Source organism: Pituophis catenifer, unplaced genomic scaffold (genome assembly GCF_029215685.1).
Source record: "Pituophis catenifer annectens isolate HBS135680 unplaced genomic scaffold, rPitCat1.0.hap2 SCAF_2, whole genome shotgun sequence".
Lineage (NCBI taxonomy): Eukaryota > Metazoa > Chordata > Lepidosauria > Squamata > Colubridae > Pituophis > Pituophis catenifer.
The window spans coordinates 100,273,514-100,294,265 of record NW_027256882.1 but is presented as its reverse complement, the minus strand read 5'-3'; the positions used below and the strand labels follow the sequence as shown (position 1 = coordinate 100,294,265).

Below are 20,752 nucleotides of genomic sequence, written 5' to 3'. Positions count from 1 at the left end.
GTAGTACAAATTAACTGAGTAAATTTTCATCTAGCTGATGCAGTTTCTCCCTGGTGTTTAGTTATTCATATTGACATCCCAAACCTGTTATTTAAAGCTTACCTTTTGAAATTTGAACTTAAAAAGGGAATAAAATTCTGATCATTGATCCTTTTCTCTCTCCTTTCTTGATCATCCAAGTTTTAAGGCATGAATAAAATATGTGTTCAAGAAATGGGAACATAGAGGACTACAGGATTAGACAGACACTTGACCCCTGACTGGGAATTTAGTGTTTACTGTTTCTGTGCTATTTCAGTGTCTGTTATTTCTGTGAAATATATTTGAAAGAAAAATCAACCAGAAATTCAAATTATGTAAATTCAGGCTTTTTAAAAAATTAATATGAGTTTAAGAACTCAGTTTTCAGTTTTTGTCTTAAACTAATATTTATTACACCTGAAATAAACACTGTTTGAAGAATAGTTTGTATCTAGAATAAAATGGTAAACTGTTAAGGTAAATTCTATGTAATTTTCTTGGAAACAATATTGAAATAGTTTGCTTTTTAGGATTCCCTCACTCCAATTTCCGGGCTTGGCTACAGTTTACACTTTCCAGGTTGGTCCCCCATCCAACATCTACTCAACTTCTTAGTTTTTCAAGGGCAGATTGGTACTGTCACCTAGCAGGAATTCTTTGTGCTGTAAAAATCCTTTTAAATTCCTTTTATTTTGGAAATCCAGAACTCACTATAAAGTTAATTATAGAACGCCTCCTTAGAATTATTTTATTTTAATGTGTTGATTGCATTGTAGGGATTATGGTCAGATCAGTACATGTTCTATAACTGCTGGTTCTTAATGTTGACTGATCTTAAGGAAACTGGAAGGATTAAGAAACAATATTTAATAATTGATGTTAGTATAAACTTATTGTTTATTTTTCCCAAGATATATAAAATGGTGCAATATAAGACATTAATTTCTGTTGTAAATTGCTATTTTTGCTTTAACAATGCTGGCTGGAAAACTAAAGTTTAGCTTCTCAGCGCTGGATGAAAAATTAACATCACATGAAGAATGATTTAATTTAAGGTTGCTTTGTTCATGCTTGTTCTCTTTTTTAATTACACCAACAACACACTTTCTAATGAATTACTTCCATCTATACAAATTTTATTCTCGACAGAATTATTTAATGTTTCAGTATTAAAGATTACAAATGCATACAGTGTGTGTATGCTTTTGTGTACTTTTCTACCTCTTTATTTATAATGTCTTAGATTTGAAATGCTTTAGTGCCTGCTACATGTTTAAATAAACTTTAACAATAGAGAAGGGATTTAAAAATGCCATGGAACTGGAAAACATGAAACCTTACATTAAAAGATTTCCTACTGGCATGGCAATAACTTTAAACTAAACCAAACAAGGTTATAAATTATATCCAGGGTCTTGTTCTAATAGCAGTGCTATTTTTCCCTACTGCTGTTTGATTGATGTTCTTTCTTGGAAGATCTAAAAGGTGATACCTATTACCAAAAAAACAAAATAGAAAAATCCCACACATCACTGAGAAGCAACAGAAGATGGATTTGTGTCCAGATTGTACATCATAAATTAGGTCTCCTATTTAGCCAAAATTCAAGCATAATAATAAATCTTGTGTTGCTGCTTTGTGTGTTCTTGATGCACTTTTACCCTTTGACCTGCTATACAATTTCTGTTTGAAATGCAGTGGCCTTGGAATCAAAGTTTATTCTTCAGGAAGTAAACAAAAATAATCTTTGATGAGGCTATATTTATGATGTTATCTGTCATGTAATTGCTGTCATTCTTTTTGCAGCTTGCACAGACAAGGAACTGCGAAATCTTGCATCCCGTCTAAAAGACTGGTTTGGCAGTCTTCATGAAGATGCGAATCGTGTCATCAAGCCAACAAGCTCAGATTCAGCACAAGGCAGTAAGATGACAAATCTGAGAATACAATTTGAGATATATTCACAAGTTCAAGAATAGCAATGACAGCTATGTTTTTAAGTGACCCAATAATACCTTAGCACATATTTCCATTCCTTTCATTACTGTTTCTTTTCATTATGTAGGGAAGCAGGGTTCATGTAGCCAGGACTGCCATTTTAAATACATTTTGAAAATAAAATAGTTTCTTGTATAATGGTATTGTATTCTCTTTCAGCCCCTAGGGATTCCAGGTTCTTACTCTCTAGGCTTAAATGAGAAAGCTGAATTAAACTTGGAAATTTACAGAAATTAAACTATAACAAAAATGAGGAAGAATTCTAAAACAGAAGGACAATCAATTCATGGTATAACGTTTAGTAACTTGTCTTGCTACTTGTTACTTTCAACCTTCTAAGCATGAATTAATCTAAGATCTACTTTCAAATTCACATAGTTTTGGGGACTGAGGTTTTAGGGAAGATGCATAAGTATATTTCATAAATACTTTTGTGTCTTGGTATGGATCAATGTCTGAAATTCCCCCAATCTTCTTTCTTAATCTGTTATGAGGAGTTATTTGGTAGGGCAGGGACAGAAAACAGAAAATAACTTTGTTTACAGTATCAAGCCCTGAAATCCTGGAGAATATCTTAAAATCTTAGGTGTTGATGCTTCTGACGAATTTACAGGCAGTTACTGGACTTTTTATCATAAAAGCATTAGAAAGGACTTGATGGATCCCATTGCAGCTAATGAAATACATATAGAAAGACTACAAGATGGACATGAGGAATTGTTTATCCATGCTATTGTTCATTACTTTGTTATATTCATTATCTTTCCTGAATGGAAATTTTCCTTTCATTTTATTATCACAATTTATTTATTTAGCATATGGCATATCATACATGGACTAGCAATATTTATTAACATTTCATCTAGATTAGTAGTACATAATAAAATATCAATGTTAAAAAGATCTATGTTCAAATACCAATATTTAGGTCATCTAACCATTGAAATGCAGCATCGTTTATATTTTTAAAAAAATCAGATACACGTGTTTGAGTTTGACTGAATTAAGTGAAAATGAAACTAAAATTACCATTGAGTTTCCATGGTTGAGGATAGATTTCAGTTGGGGTTTCCCAAGCCATATTCCATCACCTTAATTGCAACTTCACTCCAACTCTTGTACTCAAAATGCAATAATTCAAAGGCATCCTGATGGAATTATATAGCCAATGTCTCACCTACACATACTGTACTATGTTTAGAGTTCACCAAATGACAAATAGAAAAACATTCCATAGAAATGAAAAAAATATTAATTTCTGTCCACCAACATTTTTGGTGGACAGAAATATATAGATTTTGTAAAATATATAGATTTAGAAAGGAAAAGGACAAGGACAAGGAAATGAAAAGAGTGACAGCATTATAATTGTTCATTCCACAGTAAAGAAGAAGAAAACAATGTGCTTTGTTTTTATAAAGTCAGAATGTGCACAGGCTATCCTCTCATCTGAACACTGGATTCTGAATTTTAAGGAGACAAACTATCTCAAGTTACTCAGTCTCCAAAAACTATTGAGTATTGAACAACCATTTCTACAGCTTCTAATAAAAAGATTAAACTGATATTTAGCCACCACAAAAAAGTTGAGAATTTGGTATAAGAACAGAATTAAAAGGTGACTAATTGGTGTGATTGACTCAATTGCTTTGACAGTACATTACAGGTATACGTCAACTTACAACCATTCATTTAATGACCATTTGAAGCTACAACAGAACTGTAAAAAAATGACTTATGGCCATTTTTCACGCTTACAACCATTGCAGCATTCCCCCATGGTCAAAATTGGGATGCTTGGCAACTGGCTCATATTTATGATGGTTGTAATGTCCTGATCACCTTTTGCAACCTTGTGACCTGCAAAGACAATAGGGAAGCTAGATTCACTTAACAATGGCAAGAAAGGTCATAAATGGGGCAAAACTCACTTAACTTGTCTTGCTTAGCAATATACATTTTGAGCTCAATTGTGGGCATAAATCAAGGATTACCTATACTAAATGTTATTAATCAGTGTTTCTGAACTTTCAGGAATTTTAAGATAGGTGAATTTCAACTCCCAGAATTCCCTAACCAGCATGGCCATTACTAAAGAATCCTAGGAGACTAAAGTCCTAGAGAAAAACTACTTTCAGAAACACTATTCTAAATCATCTGTGTTATCCCAGAATTATTGATCATTAAACCAGATAGTTATTCAGGAGATACTGTTTACCCCAAGAGAACAGAAAATGGAAACAGAAAGTTCACACCCCCAGGATTTGGACTCATGTTATCAGTGGGAATCAGAGCAAATATCTAGGAAAATGAGAAAAGCAAGAGTTGTGGCCCTAAAAACATTAGACTATAACTAATGCAAGGAATGCATATGAAGAATAATATTGAAGCCCAGCCCAATCAAACACAAATGCAAACTTTAGCATAGAAGAAAAAAAACAAGCCTGAACCAATTGTAGAAGAATATATCATCCTGTTTCTGTGAGCCATAGCTATTGCTAGAAACAGATGAACTGGAGACTCACCCCAAAGGATTTGTTTGAGCCAAAATCTGAGACAGCAAAGTGTGATATGGGCTCCAAAAGAAATTCAGTCAAATTCTAGCTCACTGAGCAGGTTGAGTGAAGGACATGGATTATTGCCTGAAAATTGAGTCATGACAACTGGAGATATTTTCTTGTTGGTTTGAAATGTTTTGCTGCCCATTCAAGCAGCTTCTTCAATCTGAACAAGATAGTTAAGGGGAAATCTAAGTAGACAGAGAGTTGTTGAAATGTGCCTCCTCCTAAAACTAAAACTTATTCAGACTGAAGAAGCTGCTTGGATGAGCAGTGAAATGTCTCAAACCAACAAAAAAGTAAGTCCAGTTGCCATGATTCAATTTCCAGACAATTCTTCCTGGATGACTGAGAATTTTCATCAATGACATGGAATATTGGTTTTTTTGGGAACTTTAAAACTTTGATTGAACAGCTTATAAGGGCATCCTTATAAAGACAAATCTGTACACTACATAACAAGCCCAAGTTTCATACCACAGAGTGTCTCAATATTTTATTTATTACTCATATTTATATGGCTGCCCAACTCACAAGAAGCAACTCTGGGTGGCGTATAGCACTCAGTAAAATAGCAAATGTCATTGGAAAAATCTAAATCATAATTACACATAAACAAAGAGCACTGATGAAAGGGCAGGTAAGGCTCTAATTATAATCACCTGCCAAATGCCCCACAAAACCCTGATTATGAACCAAAGCACAGGGCAACATAAAAAGGCCTTTGGCAGCCCTGCTGTTTCTCACACCAGCCTGGTAGATGTCAGCAAGAAGAGAAATAAATCTGCCAGTCTGATATTCCCTTCTTTCAGCGGTGGGAAGCAGATTTTGCTGAACCTGTCAGCAACTTCCGAGCTATTCATGATAGACTTTATCAAACTTGGTCATTTATTCAGTCTGAAGGTTAAAAAAAAAATCACAAAAATATATATGTTCCTGACACATTCTCAATTGAAAACATAACCTTAGCAAAATATATCTTTTAAAACATACATTTATTATGAAGCGTGCAAGCCCATCTCTGTGAGCAAATTATCTCTGAGATCTTCTCTGTACAAATGAAAAAAAGTCAGGATAAACAAATTTTAAATGTTTCTTTTTGTGGAATGATGGGCATTGGAGAAAAGTTGGCTTATCCCTTGAATCAGTGATCTAATCTAGAACCTATAGGTGTACCATAAGACCTTGCTATGCCTTTGGACACCTGTTCAGATGAAAAGAATTGCATTTGTAATTCTTGAAATTCAAACATTCATACAGCTATATCAAGCCTTTTACTCAGCAGACCCTTCCACACAATTTTTGTACTTTTTAAAGTTGAGATTATAAAGAGCAGAATCACATTATTCAGCATACATGGTAAAGGTGTGCTTGTCTAAAATAGTATTTTTTTTCACAAGTTTTGATATGTTTGCCACAGTGCAAAATTTGTACAATTATAAAACCTGCATTCCATTCCATGCATGAATGCATGAATTGCAGGTCAGAGCAACTTGATTCAGATGTAGATCAAAGGACTTTTATATCCCCTCTGGACATACAGACTAAGGATAAAATTTTTATTTAGAATTTCAACTTATTCTGCTGGATGTATACAGATTCTTCATACATACATACATACATACATACATACATACATACATACATACATACATACAGGAAGAACTGATTTGCAGTCACTTATCGTACAAATTAGGAGTACATTTATCATCTCAGTGATGTCTACATGAACTAGGCATAAGGCACTTTCTTCTTATGTTTAGCATTGACTTGTTCTTTCTTTTACAATCCTCCCTGACATGAGTTATCAGGATATGCATATGAAGCTGTAGTAAGCATATAATTCCCCCATAAAGTGTTGTTTATATGGCTTTATGGTTTTCAAGCAAAGTTCAAACATTTACAATGTTGGGAGTATGTCATGGATATTATCATTAAATAGTTAGAGCACCTTGCTGAGAATGAGAAGTTACAGAGATGCTATTTTTTAAATCAAAAATTGGTGAGGATATGCTCCCGAATCTTCTAATTTCCTAGAGTGCTTTCTTTTAACCACTACCATCCATGTCACGTTTGTATTTTTCTGCATAGATACGTCACATATCCAAGCAAAATACTGCTGTCATCCATCAGTTCTATTTTCTAAAAATGTCTGTGGGCTCATGTGATACCTGGAAACATTACTGAAATAAAGATGTACTTGGAGATCAATATTTTGTTTCCTTTCTTTAAAAAAGGAATTGAGTTGAGCTGAGCTGAGCTGAGCTGAGTTGAGTTGAGTTGAACAGGACAGGACAGGACAGGACAGGACAGGACAGGACTATTTGGCCAAGTGTTATTAGACACACAAGGAATTTGTCTCCAGTACAGAAGCTCTCAGTGTACATGCAAAGCAACAGAGTAGTGATAATCATAATAATAATAATAACATCAGTAAAACAAACTTTTTTTCTTTTTTAACAAAATGAGACATAGAAGGAAGCCCCATGAATACCACATTGAGGATTAAAGTTTTAAAGTGACTTAAAGATAATGGGAAATGATGGGTAAAACCTTCTTTGGGTGTATCACATGAGATATTAAAATGTTGCTATGAATGTAAATATTAAAAACAATCAAAACAGTAAAAATGTTCTAACTTGAAATGGGAATATCAACAAAGATTTAAGTACTAGCCTTCTTCTGTTACAGACAAAGCTCCTTTCTTTCTTTCTTTCTTTGCAACTAAAAGAATATAAGTCAATTTTTGGATACCCAGAGAGAAGTAGCCCAATCTGACAACTACTTGGCAGAATCAAAGTCATGTCTTAAACTACTGTTCCTAGATTTAGTTGTGAGATCAGTTCAGATTCCTTTTGTCTCTGTTTTGCTGTTACTGTAGTATATTTACTAATATTTGCTTTCTTTAGCTTTGTTTTTTGTTTTTGTGAGACATATGTCCAGAGTCTAAAATTCCACAGTCAAAAGTTTTCTATTCTATTTTATCCATCATTGTATTACCATTTTATTTTTAGTTTGTTCCCTCCCTATTGTTTTCATCTAGTGATTTTATCCTGTGGTGAAGGTTATAATGAACACACTGAGCTTCATTGCCTGCAGTTCAATGTGCTAATTGTTCTCTACAGATTTAGAAATCAGGTGTTTCTCCACCCACTTTTGTCTCCATTAGTCATAAGACTAGAAATATAAGAATTAACATCTGTTTCTTGCGAATGCTGTAGAAGATCCTATTCTGTACTGAATTTGTCTCCTCTAAAATGATTTTCTCCAGAATTATCTTATTGTCCTTGAATAGCCTTCAATAGTGCCTGAGAATCTTGGGGTGGGCCTCATTCCAGATAATGGTTCAACTCATTTATGATGAGCTGATTCACAAGAGTCCCTTTTGAGGCTTGGGGGGATGGGGAACTTTTCTGGATGCAAACCAATAATTCACTGAATTACAGCAAGGTTTATTGTTCCTTTTCAAGTCAATAATTTGTGTTTATCTCTTATGTATTCAGTAGATGTAATTTAATAACCTATGCATACATTTCTACACAAAATTTACAGTTTAATTGATTCTTTATTCTTTCACTAATCCACACAGGGAAATCGCAACTTTGATATGCTCGCTCTCTTAGGTAGCTTTGTTATGTCTTGGGCTTGTTTAACCTGGAGAGGAGGAGGAAAAGAGGGGGAAATATCTCTTTCCTAAACCATTTGCACCACTGAGTCCCAGCGGTCTTTTTCATCAGTCCGACTGCTCAGGAGATAGATCTCTGCTTGCTCCTGAAACGTCCTCAGTTGCAGATTTCTGTCTAACTGTTCCTGGATTCATACATCATCTCCAGTCCACACAGCTCATATAAAACACTAACAATGCCCAACTACCTCCTCTATTGCTTAATATATCTGTCCTGTTGATATACTCTCCGTAAGAGACAGGTGAGCTTGATCTCAGGTATATCCTAATTAGACATGTTACATGGTTTTGATAAATAGACCCCCCCCCCAAAAAAGCCCTTTAACTTTGAGGCCAATGTACAACTCTATCCCAATCAGAATATCTCACCCTGCTTGCCTATCTCATCAGAAGAAGTTTTTTTTATTTCTCCAGTGGGAATGGAGGAGAAGATAGAGAGTATGTAGTGGTTAAGATACTAGGCTAGAAACCAAGAGACTGTGAGTTCTAGTCCTGCCTGAGGCATGAAAGCCAGCTGAGTGACCTTGGCTCAGTCATCCTTTCTCAGCCCAACTCATCTCACAGGTTGTTGCTTTCAGGAAAATAGGAAGAGGAAGGAGTGCTAGGTATGTTCACTACTTATTTATAAAAATAATAAAGGCGGGATATTAATAAATCAATAAATAAATTTTGTGTTCTAGCCATAATTTTCTTGTCCATGTTTTTCTTATAATTCTTAGACTGAACCAATACTGGCATTGCATGGAATTTTGTCACAGTGTCTCCTGGTATAACTTTTATATTGCCTAGCATCCTATATCTGGGCAAGTTTTTGACATCTCACCTTCATTAAATCATGTTGTTTAAATGTATTTTAATCTGAATCAATGATATCAAAACAGGAATTATTAGCAATAAGTTTGTACTTAAGAAAAACTCCCTCCCCAAATACTTGTTTTTAATTTTGTTTCATTTTTCCTGAGAACTGAAAAAAATGAAAAATTATATTTGGTTACATAATTCCTTCTTCAAGAAAAGGAATGATGCTATGTAACAGGAAGAATTTCCACAGAGGATCACAGTAAATCTTATTAGTCCTATAATTCCTAGTAAGTGATGCTTGCCAGGAAAAAAAAAATGCATTTCTGCTTTCAGGATGCTGTCAATCGCTTCCTTGTTTTAGTGCTCTATTGGGGCAGTTTTGTATAAGTTGGAGGATCTTTTCCTGTCCTCAGCTACCCTAACTAGGAATCAAAGAACTGGAAAGGCAGAATAGCAGGCAGGCAGCATTTATTTATTTCTAAATTAGAAACCAGGTATTAGCTATTGTGCTTGCACAAAAGAATATTGTTGTTGTTAGTTGCAAAGTCGTGTCCAACCCATCGCAACCCCATGTACAACATTCTTCCAGGTCTTCCTGTCCTCTACCATCCTCTGGAGTCCATTTAAGCTCACGTCTACTGCTTCAGTGCCTCCATCCAGCCACCTCGTTCTCTGTTGTCCCTTTCTTCTTTTGCCCTCAATCTTTCCCAGCATTAAGCTCTTCTCCAGTGAGTCCTTCCTTCTCATTAGGTAGCCAAAATATTTGAGTTTCATCTTCAGAATCTGGCCTTCTAAAGAGCAGTCAGGATTTATCTCCTCTAGGACTGACCGGTTTGATCGCCTTGCAGTCCAAGGGACTCGCGGGAGTCTTCTCCAGCACCATAGTTCAGAGGCCTCAATTCTTTGGCGCTCAGCCTTTCTTATGGTCCAACTTTCACAGCTATACATTGCAACTGGGAAAACCATAGACTTGACTATACGCACTTTTGTTGGCAGGGTTATGTCTCTGCTTTTTTAATATATATATATATTATTTTGTTTTTTGCAAAAGAATATAACAAGTCTTAAAAGTTTGGGCTAGAAAAGGCTCTTCTGTCTCTCCTTGTGAACTTTACATTTAGAACAATAAAACAAGGCAAAGAATCTAAAATAATCCCTTTTCTGCACATTATGGTCTATTTCATTTTATTGGTCTATTTCTATAATTTGTGTCAATAATTGAAGTTACTAACTTGCAACACTTGCCAAACAGTTTTGATGAAACACACAGTTTATAATTTTTACACCATACATTATGATACCCAAAGTAAGAAAGTAATTGTAAATTTTAGGAGTATTTTTAAAAAGTATTTACTATAAAAAAAAAAAATTCCAGGCTTCAACATTCCACAAATTCTACAACTCTAATATGTGACTTTTTTCATTGTATCTTTGGCTGGAGTGTTCCACTGTTCTGTAGGATTGTAGGATTAAGAAGTACAATCAGTTAAGTTACTATTTGCATTATAAGATCTATGAAATGAAGCAGAATTGTTGTTGGATTTTATTCATCTAAAATTACCTTGCAACGTTTTTAGTGCAAAAAACACACTCTATATTAGTCCTAGTTCCTGAAATAGGAAGCAATGTCTAGCAATTGAGGTAGTTTTTCAAAGCCTGTAAGTTTTAGGGCAGTATTTCTCGTTATCATAGACAAGTAAATACTCTCCTACAGTATATAGAACTTACATTAAGTGAGTTATTCTTTGGGTGCATCACATTCCTGGTATTGCTTACATTCAGATAAATATGTAGAATGCATTGCTTACTTAAAATTCAGCTTGTTTAGGAAGAAATAAGAAAATATATTTTCCATTTTTGTTCTTGATGATTTAGAAAAGTGCAGGAAATTGTACCTTGCCTAATGTTGACATTAAAATCCACTTTAACACGCTTGCAATTTTAAGTATCTCAGTAGATTATAGTCCTGGAAACATTTCCTAGCATTAACATTTTCAACAGCAATGTGCATTTTTTCTTAATTCTTTTTTCTTAAGCTATTTTTTCTTAATTCTTTTCAAAATGTCTATAAATCAAAATAAAGTAAATTTTCTAGAAGATATAAAAAAACTTGTAATTATAAATAATAGACATTGTATTAAGAGTTTTAATATTTAGTATTTCAAAAAATATAGTTAACATCTTTGTTCCATATCTGATCTTTGCAGTGCATCGTAACAGAATTACAGGTAGTCCTCAATTTACAAGATTTGTTTAGTGACTGTTCGAAGTTACAACACAAAAAAGTGACTTATGATCATTTTTCACACTGTTACAGCATCCCTGTGGTCATGTGATCAAAATTCAGACACTTAACAACTAACTCATTTTTATGATGGTTGCAGTGTTGTTATGGAAGGAAGGAATTAAGAGACATCCCTTCGGGGCAGACAGAGTCAGTTTATTATTGCAATAAGGTTCAGATAGGTATTGCTACCTCAAGATCTGAGCAAGGTTATGATCATTAGTCTCCAGTTTTATATAGTTTCAAACAAAGGATTCTGTTAACTCAGCAGTTCATATGATCATATACATTTGTTATATTTAATTGACATTTCCTAATTATTAAGTTTTACATATTCTTTGCCAAAGTCATAATTCTTCTTGTAAATTACTGAAGCATAGATTCAAATTATCTCTTGTTGATATTACATGTGGTCATCCTTTGATCTGTTTTAACCTTCAAACTGTATATCACCAAATGTTTGTATCTCTGACAACTGAGGGGCCTCTCTTCTGAATGTTCCTACTTCAAAGGAATTCTCTGCCTTTCATCTGGTTAATTGGCTTCCCTTAAACAAGCACATTTCCTTTCTTACAATACTATGAATAAAGAGGGCCCTTCAGTAATCATCCAGCTGGATCCGCATTTACCTACATTAGTGTGTCAGGGTAATGTGATCACTTTTTGCGACCTTCTGAGAAGCCAGATTCACTTAACAACCATGTTACTAATTTAACAAGTGCAGTGATTCACTTAACAACTGCCTCGCTTAGCAACATAAATGTTGGGCTCAATTGTCATAAGCCGAGGACTACCTGCATGACTCCTATTTTTACCTCAATATTTCCATTCTATGTATTAAAATGTATATTGAAACATTGTAGATAAGGGTGGTGCTTTATTCACATGGAATGTACTTACATGTCTCTCTTACAGAAATAGCTAATTTCTGCTCGTTTCTTTATCATCTTTCTTCTTATCCCACATTGTAATAAGGAAACCCCTTCCATTTCAGTCCCTTTAAAAACATTTCATGGTAGGTATCACAGCTGTTCTTATTGGTTTTAAAGGAACTACCCACTTCAACATAAAGGAGACATAAATAGTACAGATTTTTTTAATGGTTTGATTTGCTGATACATATTCCAATGGATTAGACCAGTCAGCCAAAATTCTAGGAATCGAAGTCCACACATCTTAAAGTTGCTGTCGTTAAGAAACACTGGATTAGACTATAAAATTGCCTTTGGCTGCATTTAAGAGATGTGCTGTTATGTCTTATCATCACTCAATTTTCCTAGATTTCTGATTTCTCTCATAGTTTAGCCACACCATAGAATAATTATATTAAATCTCTTGCATACTAGAAAACCAATAAACTGTGTACAGAATTCAGAATTGAAAATTACTGTTATAGTAGCCATTGATTTTATTATCCAATAAACCAGCTGATTAATTTAATAGCAATCGAAGAGATTTTATTAGTGAATTAATCCTCTTAGTGTGTATTTATGGGAAAAAATGAGCAGGAAATGGAAATGACATCACTTTGTACATTATGGAATTTTTATAGAGAGAGAGATGGAAGGTTAATATTGGACTTGGGATATGTAATAACCTTGTTTTTAATATGCAAAATATCTCCTTTGGCAGAAAAAGCTAGAGAGAGGACATGTGAACACATTCATTTTAGATAAATTAAAAACATAAATTAATAGAGTATTATTATTAAAGTTTAAAATGTTAGTTATAGAAATTAGTTTGCACATTTTGGACCATTTCATTTTAGATTACTTGAAATTATGCCCATTTAGAAATTCCAGCTGACATCAGTGGATGCAAAGTTCTACAGACAAATTCTAGGATGATTCTATAATATGCATAGAGAGAGAGAGGTAAAGATGCTTGCCTCTCACTCGGAAGGTTGAGAATTCAATCCTAGATGTTTCTCTATCAGGGTTCAAAGAGAAAATATCTGCTGCGAACTCCATGTAGGCATTAGGAAACCATCCAGCCAGTAAACACTCAGCTCCATTCAATCGCCCCAACTCCATCCCGAAACAAAGGGATTAAAGAGTCATAAAAAGGGGGGGGGGAAGGAAATCATATAAGCCTCTTTATTGAAATAAAATGCTCTTATGAGATCATTATAAGAAAGGACTTATCTGTTTTATGGAATAAATTTTATAAATAAATAACGGTTGACCCATGCCCGTGGGCATCCTCAGGAGGAGCAAAAAGGGACAAACAGCATCTGCACTGTGATCAGTGGTGGGATTCTGCCGGTTCTAGGGGGTTCGGCCGAACTCTTTGTTAAATTTCTGGCTCGCCCCGCCCCTTGCCCCGCCCCTCTGCACCACTATTTATTGCCAAAAAATAGTGGTGGGCGAGGGGTGGGCGAGCCAGCAATTTAACAAAGGGTTCGGTGTTTTTTTGTAATTTTATTGGCCCACGGAGCTTCAGCATAGGCTAATTAGCCCTTGCTTAGATTGGCTCCCGATTCTCAGCTGATTTGCTCTCAGCTGTTTTGCTCAGGGCTCTGCTGCTTGCTTGCAAAGAGTGCTTGAGCAGATTTTTTTTCCCCTAGCTATGCTGAAAAAGGAAACTGAAAGTAAAGCAGGCTGTTGGCTTTGCTGTTGCTGCAACGTAGGAAAATTAGGCAAAAAAAGAGAAAATTTCTTTTCTTTTTCCTCACCAAAAAAGGTAGGTGCAAACAATGGGAAATTTAGGGAAAAAGAGGAGTTCAAGATTTTAAAACACAAAAGAAAAAAAGCTCTATTTAACTAGGGAATTGTAATAATTGAGATACTATTGTATATTGTGTTGAAAGCAGAAATGGTTAAGTTGTGGTTTGGAGGAATATATGGGGGAAATTATTTGGTTTATTATTATTCGTAAATATAATTAATTGATTTGTAAGAAATTGGATTGCATGGAAATAATTGGAATATTCATGCTCATATTGATTAATATACAAAAAAGATAGTTATATAACTAATTATATAACTAATTAAAATGTTAAATTTATATTAAACAACTGTAATATTACATAATTAACCAATGTGAGGATGGATATAAAAATAGATGACAATGGGAAGGGGTATAATATAGAATAGAAGGGAAAAATTGAATTTGATTAAGATTAGAGATGAAGATGAAGGGTAATATTGGTTTTTTACAAAAATAGATGAGGAATAAATATGGCTAAAAGGAAATATAGAAATTGTAAATTTAATTGAAATGACTAAACACTGTTTAAATTTGTGAACCGGCCAAATACTCTGTTCAAAGAAAATACATTGTATGTTTGTATGTGTGTTTCTAATTATTGTTATTTATTCATATTTGTTCTCTTTTATTCTTTAAAGTTTAACAATTCATTCTTTATCTTAATATCTTTATATTTGTTTGGGGTTGGCTTTCTTCCCTTTCATCTTTTTTATTGTACAGCAATCTTTCTCCTCAAACCTACCACCTCTCTCTTTTCTTTCCTTCTTACTTTCTCTTCCTCCCCTTCTTCTTCTCCTCCCTACTTCCTCTTCCTTTCTCCTTCTCCTCCTCTCTTCCTCCCTCTCTTACCCTCACTCCTACTCTAATTTCCCTTCCCTTCCTTCATCCTTCTCTATTGCTGTATCCTTTTATGCATATGGACTACTCAGAGGGCTGAAAAAATTATTTCTGATTGGTCCTCGCACTTTTGACCAGTCCTCGAACTTACGACTGTCCTCACATTTTACGTTTTTGCCCTATCTTGTCACCATGGTGAAGAGAAGCAGTTGTGAAATGAGTGACATGGTTGTTAAGAATGCTACAATGGGCATAAATGATGAGCAGTCATAAGTGCAAAGACCGGTCAAAAGTGCAAGGACCTGTCAGAAATCACTTTTTTCAGCCCTCTGGGTAGTCCTTTTGTGCATATGGACTACTCAGAGGGCTGAAAAAGTTATTTTTGACTGGTCCTCAAACTTTTGACCAGTCCTCGAACTTACGACTGTCTTCACATTTTACGTTTTTGCCCTATCTTGTCACCATGATGAAGGGAAGCAGTTGTGAAATGAGTGACACGGTTGTTAAGAATGGTGCAACGGGCATAAATGTGAGGATGGTCAAAAGTGCGAGGACCAGTCAGAAATGACTTTTTTCAGTCCTCTGTAGTCCCTATGCAGATAGCCACGCCCACCGGTCACATGACCAGCTAACCACGCCCACCCAATCACATGACCAGCTAGCCACGCCCACCCAGTCACATGACCAGCAAACCACACCCCAACTAAGCCACGCCCACAGAGCCGGTTGTTAAAAAAATTGAATCCCACCACTGACTGTGATCATCACATAAATGAAATAAATTATATAATGTGCATCATATGTATGAAGTTACATTGATGCAGAAAACATCATCACAGGCTGAATCAGGTTGTAAATGGTTCAGAATAAGCACAACAAAAACTCTGTTGGAATCACCCAAAAAACTAGCCAGCTCAGCATCCTTTTTCCCACCACTTCTGCTGCTTGTATGCCATGATGTTATAAAGCATATTTATCAATAAACAAATAGAGCTTTGGATATATTTAACAGATAACAGTCTAAAATTAATAAATAAGTTTATAAACAATTTCTTGACTCACTTATACCTGATTCAAAAAATGTTCAATGTTCAATAGTGAATCGGACCTTTTTTCCTCTAGTTACTGAAGTTTGTTTAGCTAACTGTGAACAAGAATTTGCACTATTTGATATATTTTTGCTCAACCACATCACATGCTGCCAAAAAAAGGAAGATCCTGGAACTGTTGCTCAGACCTCATCCGTCACATCTCTAGCTTATCTATTAAGTGCAGCCTGTTATAAAATAGCATTAGTGTCTGCCAAAGTATTTTACCAAAGCCTCTTTTGATGGTTCTTCTTCAGTGTCAGTGATAATCCTCATCTGGGTTTGCCATTAATTCTTCTAGCAAAATGCCTTTTTGTTTCTAAAAATTAACATCTAGAATAGTGAGTACATTATAGTGCCTTTTCAGTTTTCAGGTTACTTCAGTGCAGGTGATAAAAATGACCTTTATAACTGAAACATCGTATGGAAAATTCTGATACTGTACATAATATTTACAAATGGGAATGCAACTCTTTTGTTTATATGTCATGAGAAAATAACAGCTTGGATCTGTTGATTGGATTTTCTGAGAAGTGGCCTACTTACCTGGTTACCATGAGTTCAAAAAGTCCTACCAGAGATGGGTTTCAGCAGGTTCTGACCAGTTCTGGAGAACGGGTAGCACAAATTTTGAGTAGTTCGGAAAACTGGTAGTAAAAATTCTGACTGGCCCCTCCCCCATCTATTCTCTGCCTCCTGAATCCCAGCTGATCGGGAGGAAGTGGGGATTTTGCAGTAACCTTCCCCTGGATTGGGGAGGGAATGGAGATTTTACAGTATCGTTCCCCTGCCATGCCCGCCATGTCATGCCCACCAAGCCACGTAGTAAAAAAATTTGAAACCCATCACTGAGTCCTACCTACCTAGATACGTAACTATCGCAGAAAACCATTTGATAAATTGTGTGTCATTCTTATCAGTAACCCTGAAAGAAGAAAAAGCAAAGAGATGCAAGAGAAAGTGAAATTTTAGCACACTTAGGTCTTGAAAGGAAGATGGGGAACTTGTCATATTTGCAGATTATAATCTTAAAAAGTTTGGAAGAGAGAAAATGTAATTGCATACTTTTCCTAGAAATGCAGGATCATTTTATCACAGTTAATTCTCATCCATGTACACCTGAAGTTTTAAAATGATTCTGCCTCAAAATATATGCACGCCACTTATCTTTTCTTTTTAAAAAGAAAGAAATGCTCACTAGCAGGTTGAATGCTGCTTTTTGCTTCCAAAGCAAATGTTTTCAGAGATCTAATGTTTTTAAGGAATGTGAAATTATGGATATTAATGAATGTAATGCAAAAACTAAGATGTCCTTAATGGTAGCTCTTGCTGTCAACTTTTAGATAATTTGAAGGTATTAGTGCTGCTTCTGTTAAAATTATGAGGGAGGAGAATGTATATGACTCCTGTTTCAATTATAAATGCCAATTCCATCAGCATTCTGTACTATAATTTAATGATTTCTTTGAATCACTGTAGAAATATATGGTTCTTTGAAAACCAACATTCCTTAAGTATAATAAAATCACTTTATTTATTGAAGAGTGTTCCATTTATAGATGAACATATAAACTGAGGGCTGATTGAAAAAGTATTTATTTAACTTTGAGCTACATGCATCTTTATAAAACAATCATAATGCTATGATGCAGACTCTGAAAATTGTATTTACCATAGCTTCAACCCATGCATTTGATTTTCATTTAGTTCTGAACTAAGATCATGTTCTATTTACTAGCAACTCAGGAAGGAAAAGACAATGTGAAATCCAATTTTACAACCATTATTTGCAAAACATGAGAATACAATGAATTAGAGAGAGATTTTTAAATATTTCTTTAGATATCTGTATTTTCTTCTCAGCTGGAATTGTTTGTTCCTTCCTCTATAGGATTCGATACTAGCATATTACCCATCTGTAAGGATTCATTGGGCTGGATGTTCAACAAACTGGATATGAACTATGACCTTCTTCTTGATCACTCTGAGATCAATGCTATTTACCTTGATAAGTATGAACCATGCATTAAGCCTCTCTTCAACTCCTGTGATTCCTTCAAAGATGGAAAGCTTTCCAACAATGAGTGGTGTTACTGCTTTCAGAAGCCTGGAGGTAATTGACCAAATTCAACCTCAGAGAAAATGGATTACAAATCAGTATTCTATACTTTACTTCCAATAAAATTAAGAGGAAAAGAAGTTGTGATTCTTTGTATAGTATTTATAACCATACTTCCACAATACAACTGATGTGGTATTTAATGGAAGAAACAAGCAAATTCTGGAGTTAATTCTTTAAGAATGGTATTGATGTTAATATTCATGCATAAATGATTTGATGCCTCATCTATCTATTCATCTAAAGCATGGATATCAAACTTGCCACATCACGTTGCCAACACATGATGTTTTGTGACATTTTTTCCCATTTGCAGAGCTGGGGTGGGTGTGGCCTATGTATGACGCATCCTGCCTGCGGGCCACCAGTTTGATACCCCTGACCTAGAGAGCAATGTTCACATGTTAAGCGCCTAAGGATGCCAAAATCCAAATATCTAATATTTGAATCTAGTGAATAGCGGCTGTTGCTGAATGGTACAAAGAGCAAATGTTATGTCCTTCCCATGTGCACTACAATGTACAGAGCCCTCTCATTTCTTTAAATTTGTTTTTATTTATTTTTATTTATTTATTTATTTATTTTCAAATTTCTATACCGCCCTTCTCCTTTCGGACTCAGGGCGGTGAACAGCCAAGTAAAACACTTTATATACAAAAGTTAAAATAGATTTAAAATAATTAAATAATTTGGCCCATAATTTAAAACATTACAATTTAAAACCAATTTCAAATTTTAAAAACCCATCATAAAAACAGGGCAGCCCGGCTAACTGAAAGAGGTAGGTTTTAAGGGCCCAACGAAAAGTCCAGAGGTCTGGGATCACTCGTATCTCGGGGGGTAGATTGTTCCAGAGGGTAGGTGCCACCACAGAGAAGGCTTTCCCCCTGGAGGTCGCCAGCTGACATTGTCTGGCCAACGGCACCCTGAGGAGACCCTCTCTGTGGGAGCGAACTGACCGATGGGAGGCAATTGGTGGCAGAAGACGGTCCCGTAAGTACCCCGGCCCTAAGCCATGGAGCGCTTTAAAGGTGATCACCAACACCTTGAAGCGCACCCAGAACTCCACCGGAAGCCAATGCAGCTCGTGCAGGAGAGGAGTCACATGGGAGCACCCCGTCGCTCCCATAATCCACCGCGCGGCTGCATTCTGCACCAGTTGGAGCCTCCGGGTGCACCCCAAGGGGAGTCCCATGTAGAGAGCGTTACAATAGTCCAGACGAGAAGTGACGAGTGCTTGAGTGACTGCATAGGGAGTCCGATCCAGAAAAGGGCGCAACTGGCGTATCAGGCGAACCTGATAGAAAGCCCCCCTGGGCATGGCCGTCATATGCTCTTCTAAAAACAGCTGTGCGTCCAGGAGGATGCCCAAGTTGCGAGCCCATTCCGTGGGGGCCAATGATTCGCCCCCAATAACCAGTGATGGCGCCAGCTGGCTATACTGGGATGCCGGCAACCACAGCCACTCGGTCTTGGAAGGGTTGAGTCAAAGCCTGTTTCTCCCCATCCAGACCCGCACGGCCTCCAGGCACGGGGACATCACTTCCAAGGCATCGTTGGGATGGTCTGGGGTGGAGATGTACAGCTGAGTATCATCAGCGTACTGATGGAACTCCACCCCAAAACCACAGATGATCTCACCCAGCGGCTTCACATAAATATTGAACAGAAGGGGCGAGAGGACCGACCCTTGTGGCACCCCACAAACAAGGCGCCTCGGGGTCGACCGCTGCCTCCCTGTCAACACAGATTGTGACCGGTCGGAGAGATAGGAGGAGAACCACCGCAAAACAGTGCCCCCCACTCCCAATCCCTCCAGCCGGCGCAACATGATACCATGGTCGATGGTATCAAAAGCCGCTGAAAGATCTAACAGGACCAGGATAGAGGAATAACTCCTACCCCGAGCCCTCCAGAGATAATCCACCAACACCACCAATGCTGTTATATTTATTGTTACATCTTAGTAAATTTAAACCAATTCTGGGTGACTTTATTGGTTAAAACTCTTCAAGCTGTTCTATCTTTCACCACATTACACAATCCTAGTAAATACTTTTCTGCTTTCTATCTCATGTTCTGTCAGCCTTTTCTTTATCTTCTGTTATCTTGTTGAATATTATCTTCTTTTTCATAGACATATCTGCCCTCATGATGCACCCAAAGTTTTATAGCTTTTGTCTTGTGATTTGACTTCCAATGAACACTCAGGCTTGATTTACTCAAGTACTAAGACGTTGGTTCTCTTGGCTCTCAAAGGAATGCAAAGCAGTTCTTTCTCCGCCATAGGTCAGAGGAATTAATCTTTTTCCTCTCACATGATAAGCCATCCCTCACATCTGTACTTCATATAGGAGAAGACCAGCGAGTGGACCATTCTAGCTTTTGATTTATTTGAAATGTCCTGATTTTTCATGAGAGTTATAGGATTCGAAACCTTTTTGCTCATCATTAGTATTCTCTGTTTCTCTTTTACATACGCCTCATTTGATCAGTTCTGGAGCCTAGAACTTTGAAGCCTAGAACTTCTATTGTCTAACTGTTTATCTTAAATTCTTCTAACTTTCCGGTAGACATGATCTTTATTTTCTTGATATTCAAAGAAAGCCCTGCATTCTCACTCCCTTGCTTTAGCAATAGCAACAACACTTG

General features: G+C 36.1%; 1 protein-coding gene across 1 annotated transcript in view; it reads left to right on the top strand.

The window, feature by feature from the left end:
* SPOCK1 (SPARC (osteonectin), cwcv and kazal like domains proteoglycan 1) overlaps positions 1-20,752 on the top strand; it is a 510,659-nt gene that overhangs the window by 473,726 nt on the left and 16,181 nt on the right. Inside the window, exons 7-8 of the mRNA XM_070933894.1 lie at positions 1,828-1,944; positions 17,873-18,094. Of these exons, the coding sequence (XP_070789995.1) occupies positions 1,828-1,944; positions 17,873-18,094 (339 nt within the window). The remainder of the gene's footprint in view (positions 1-1,827; positions 1,945-17,872; positions 18,095-20,752) is intronic.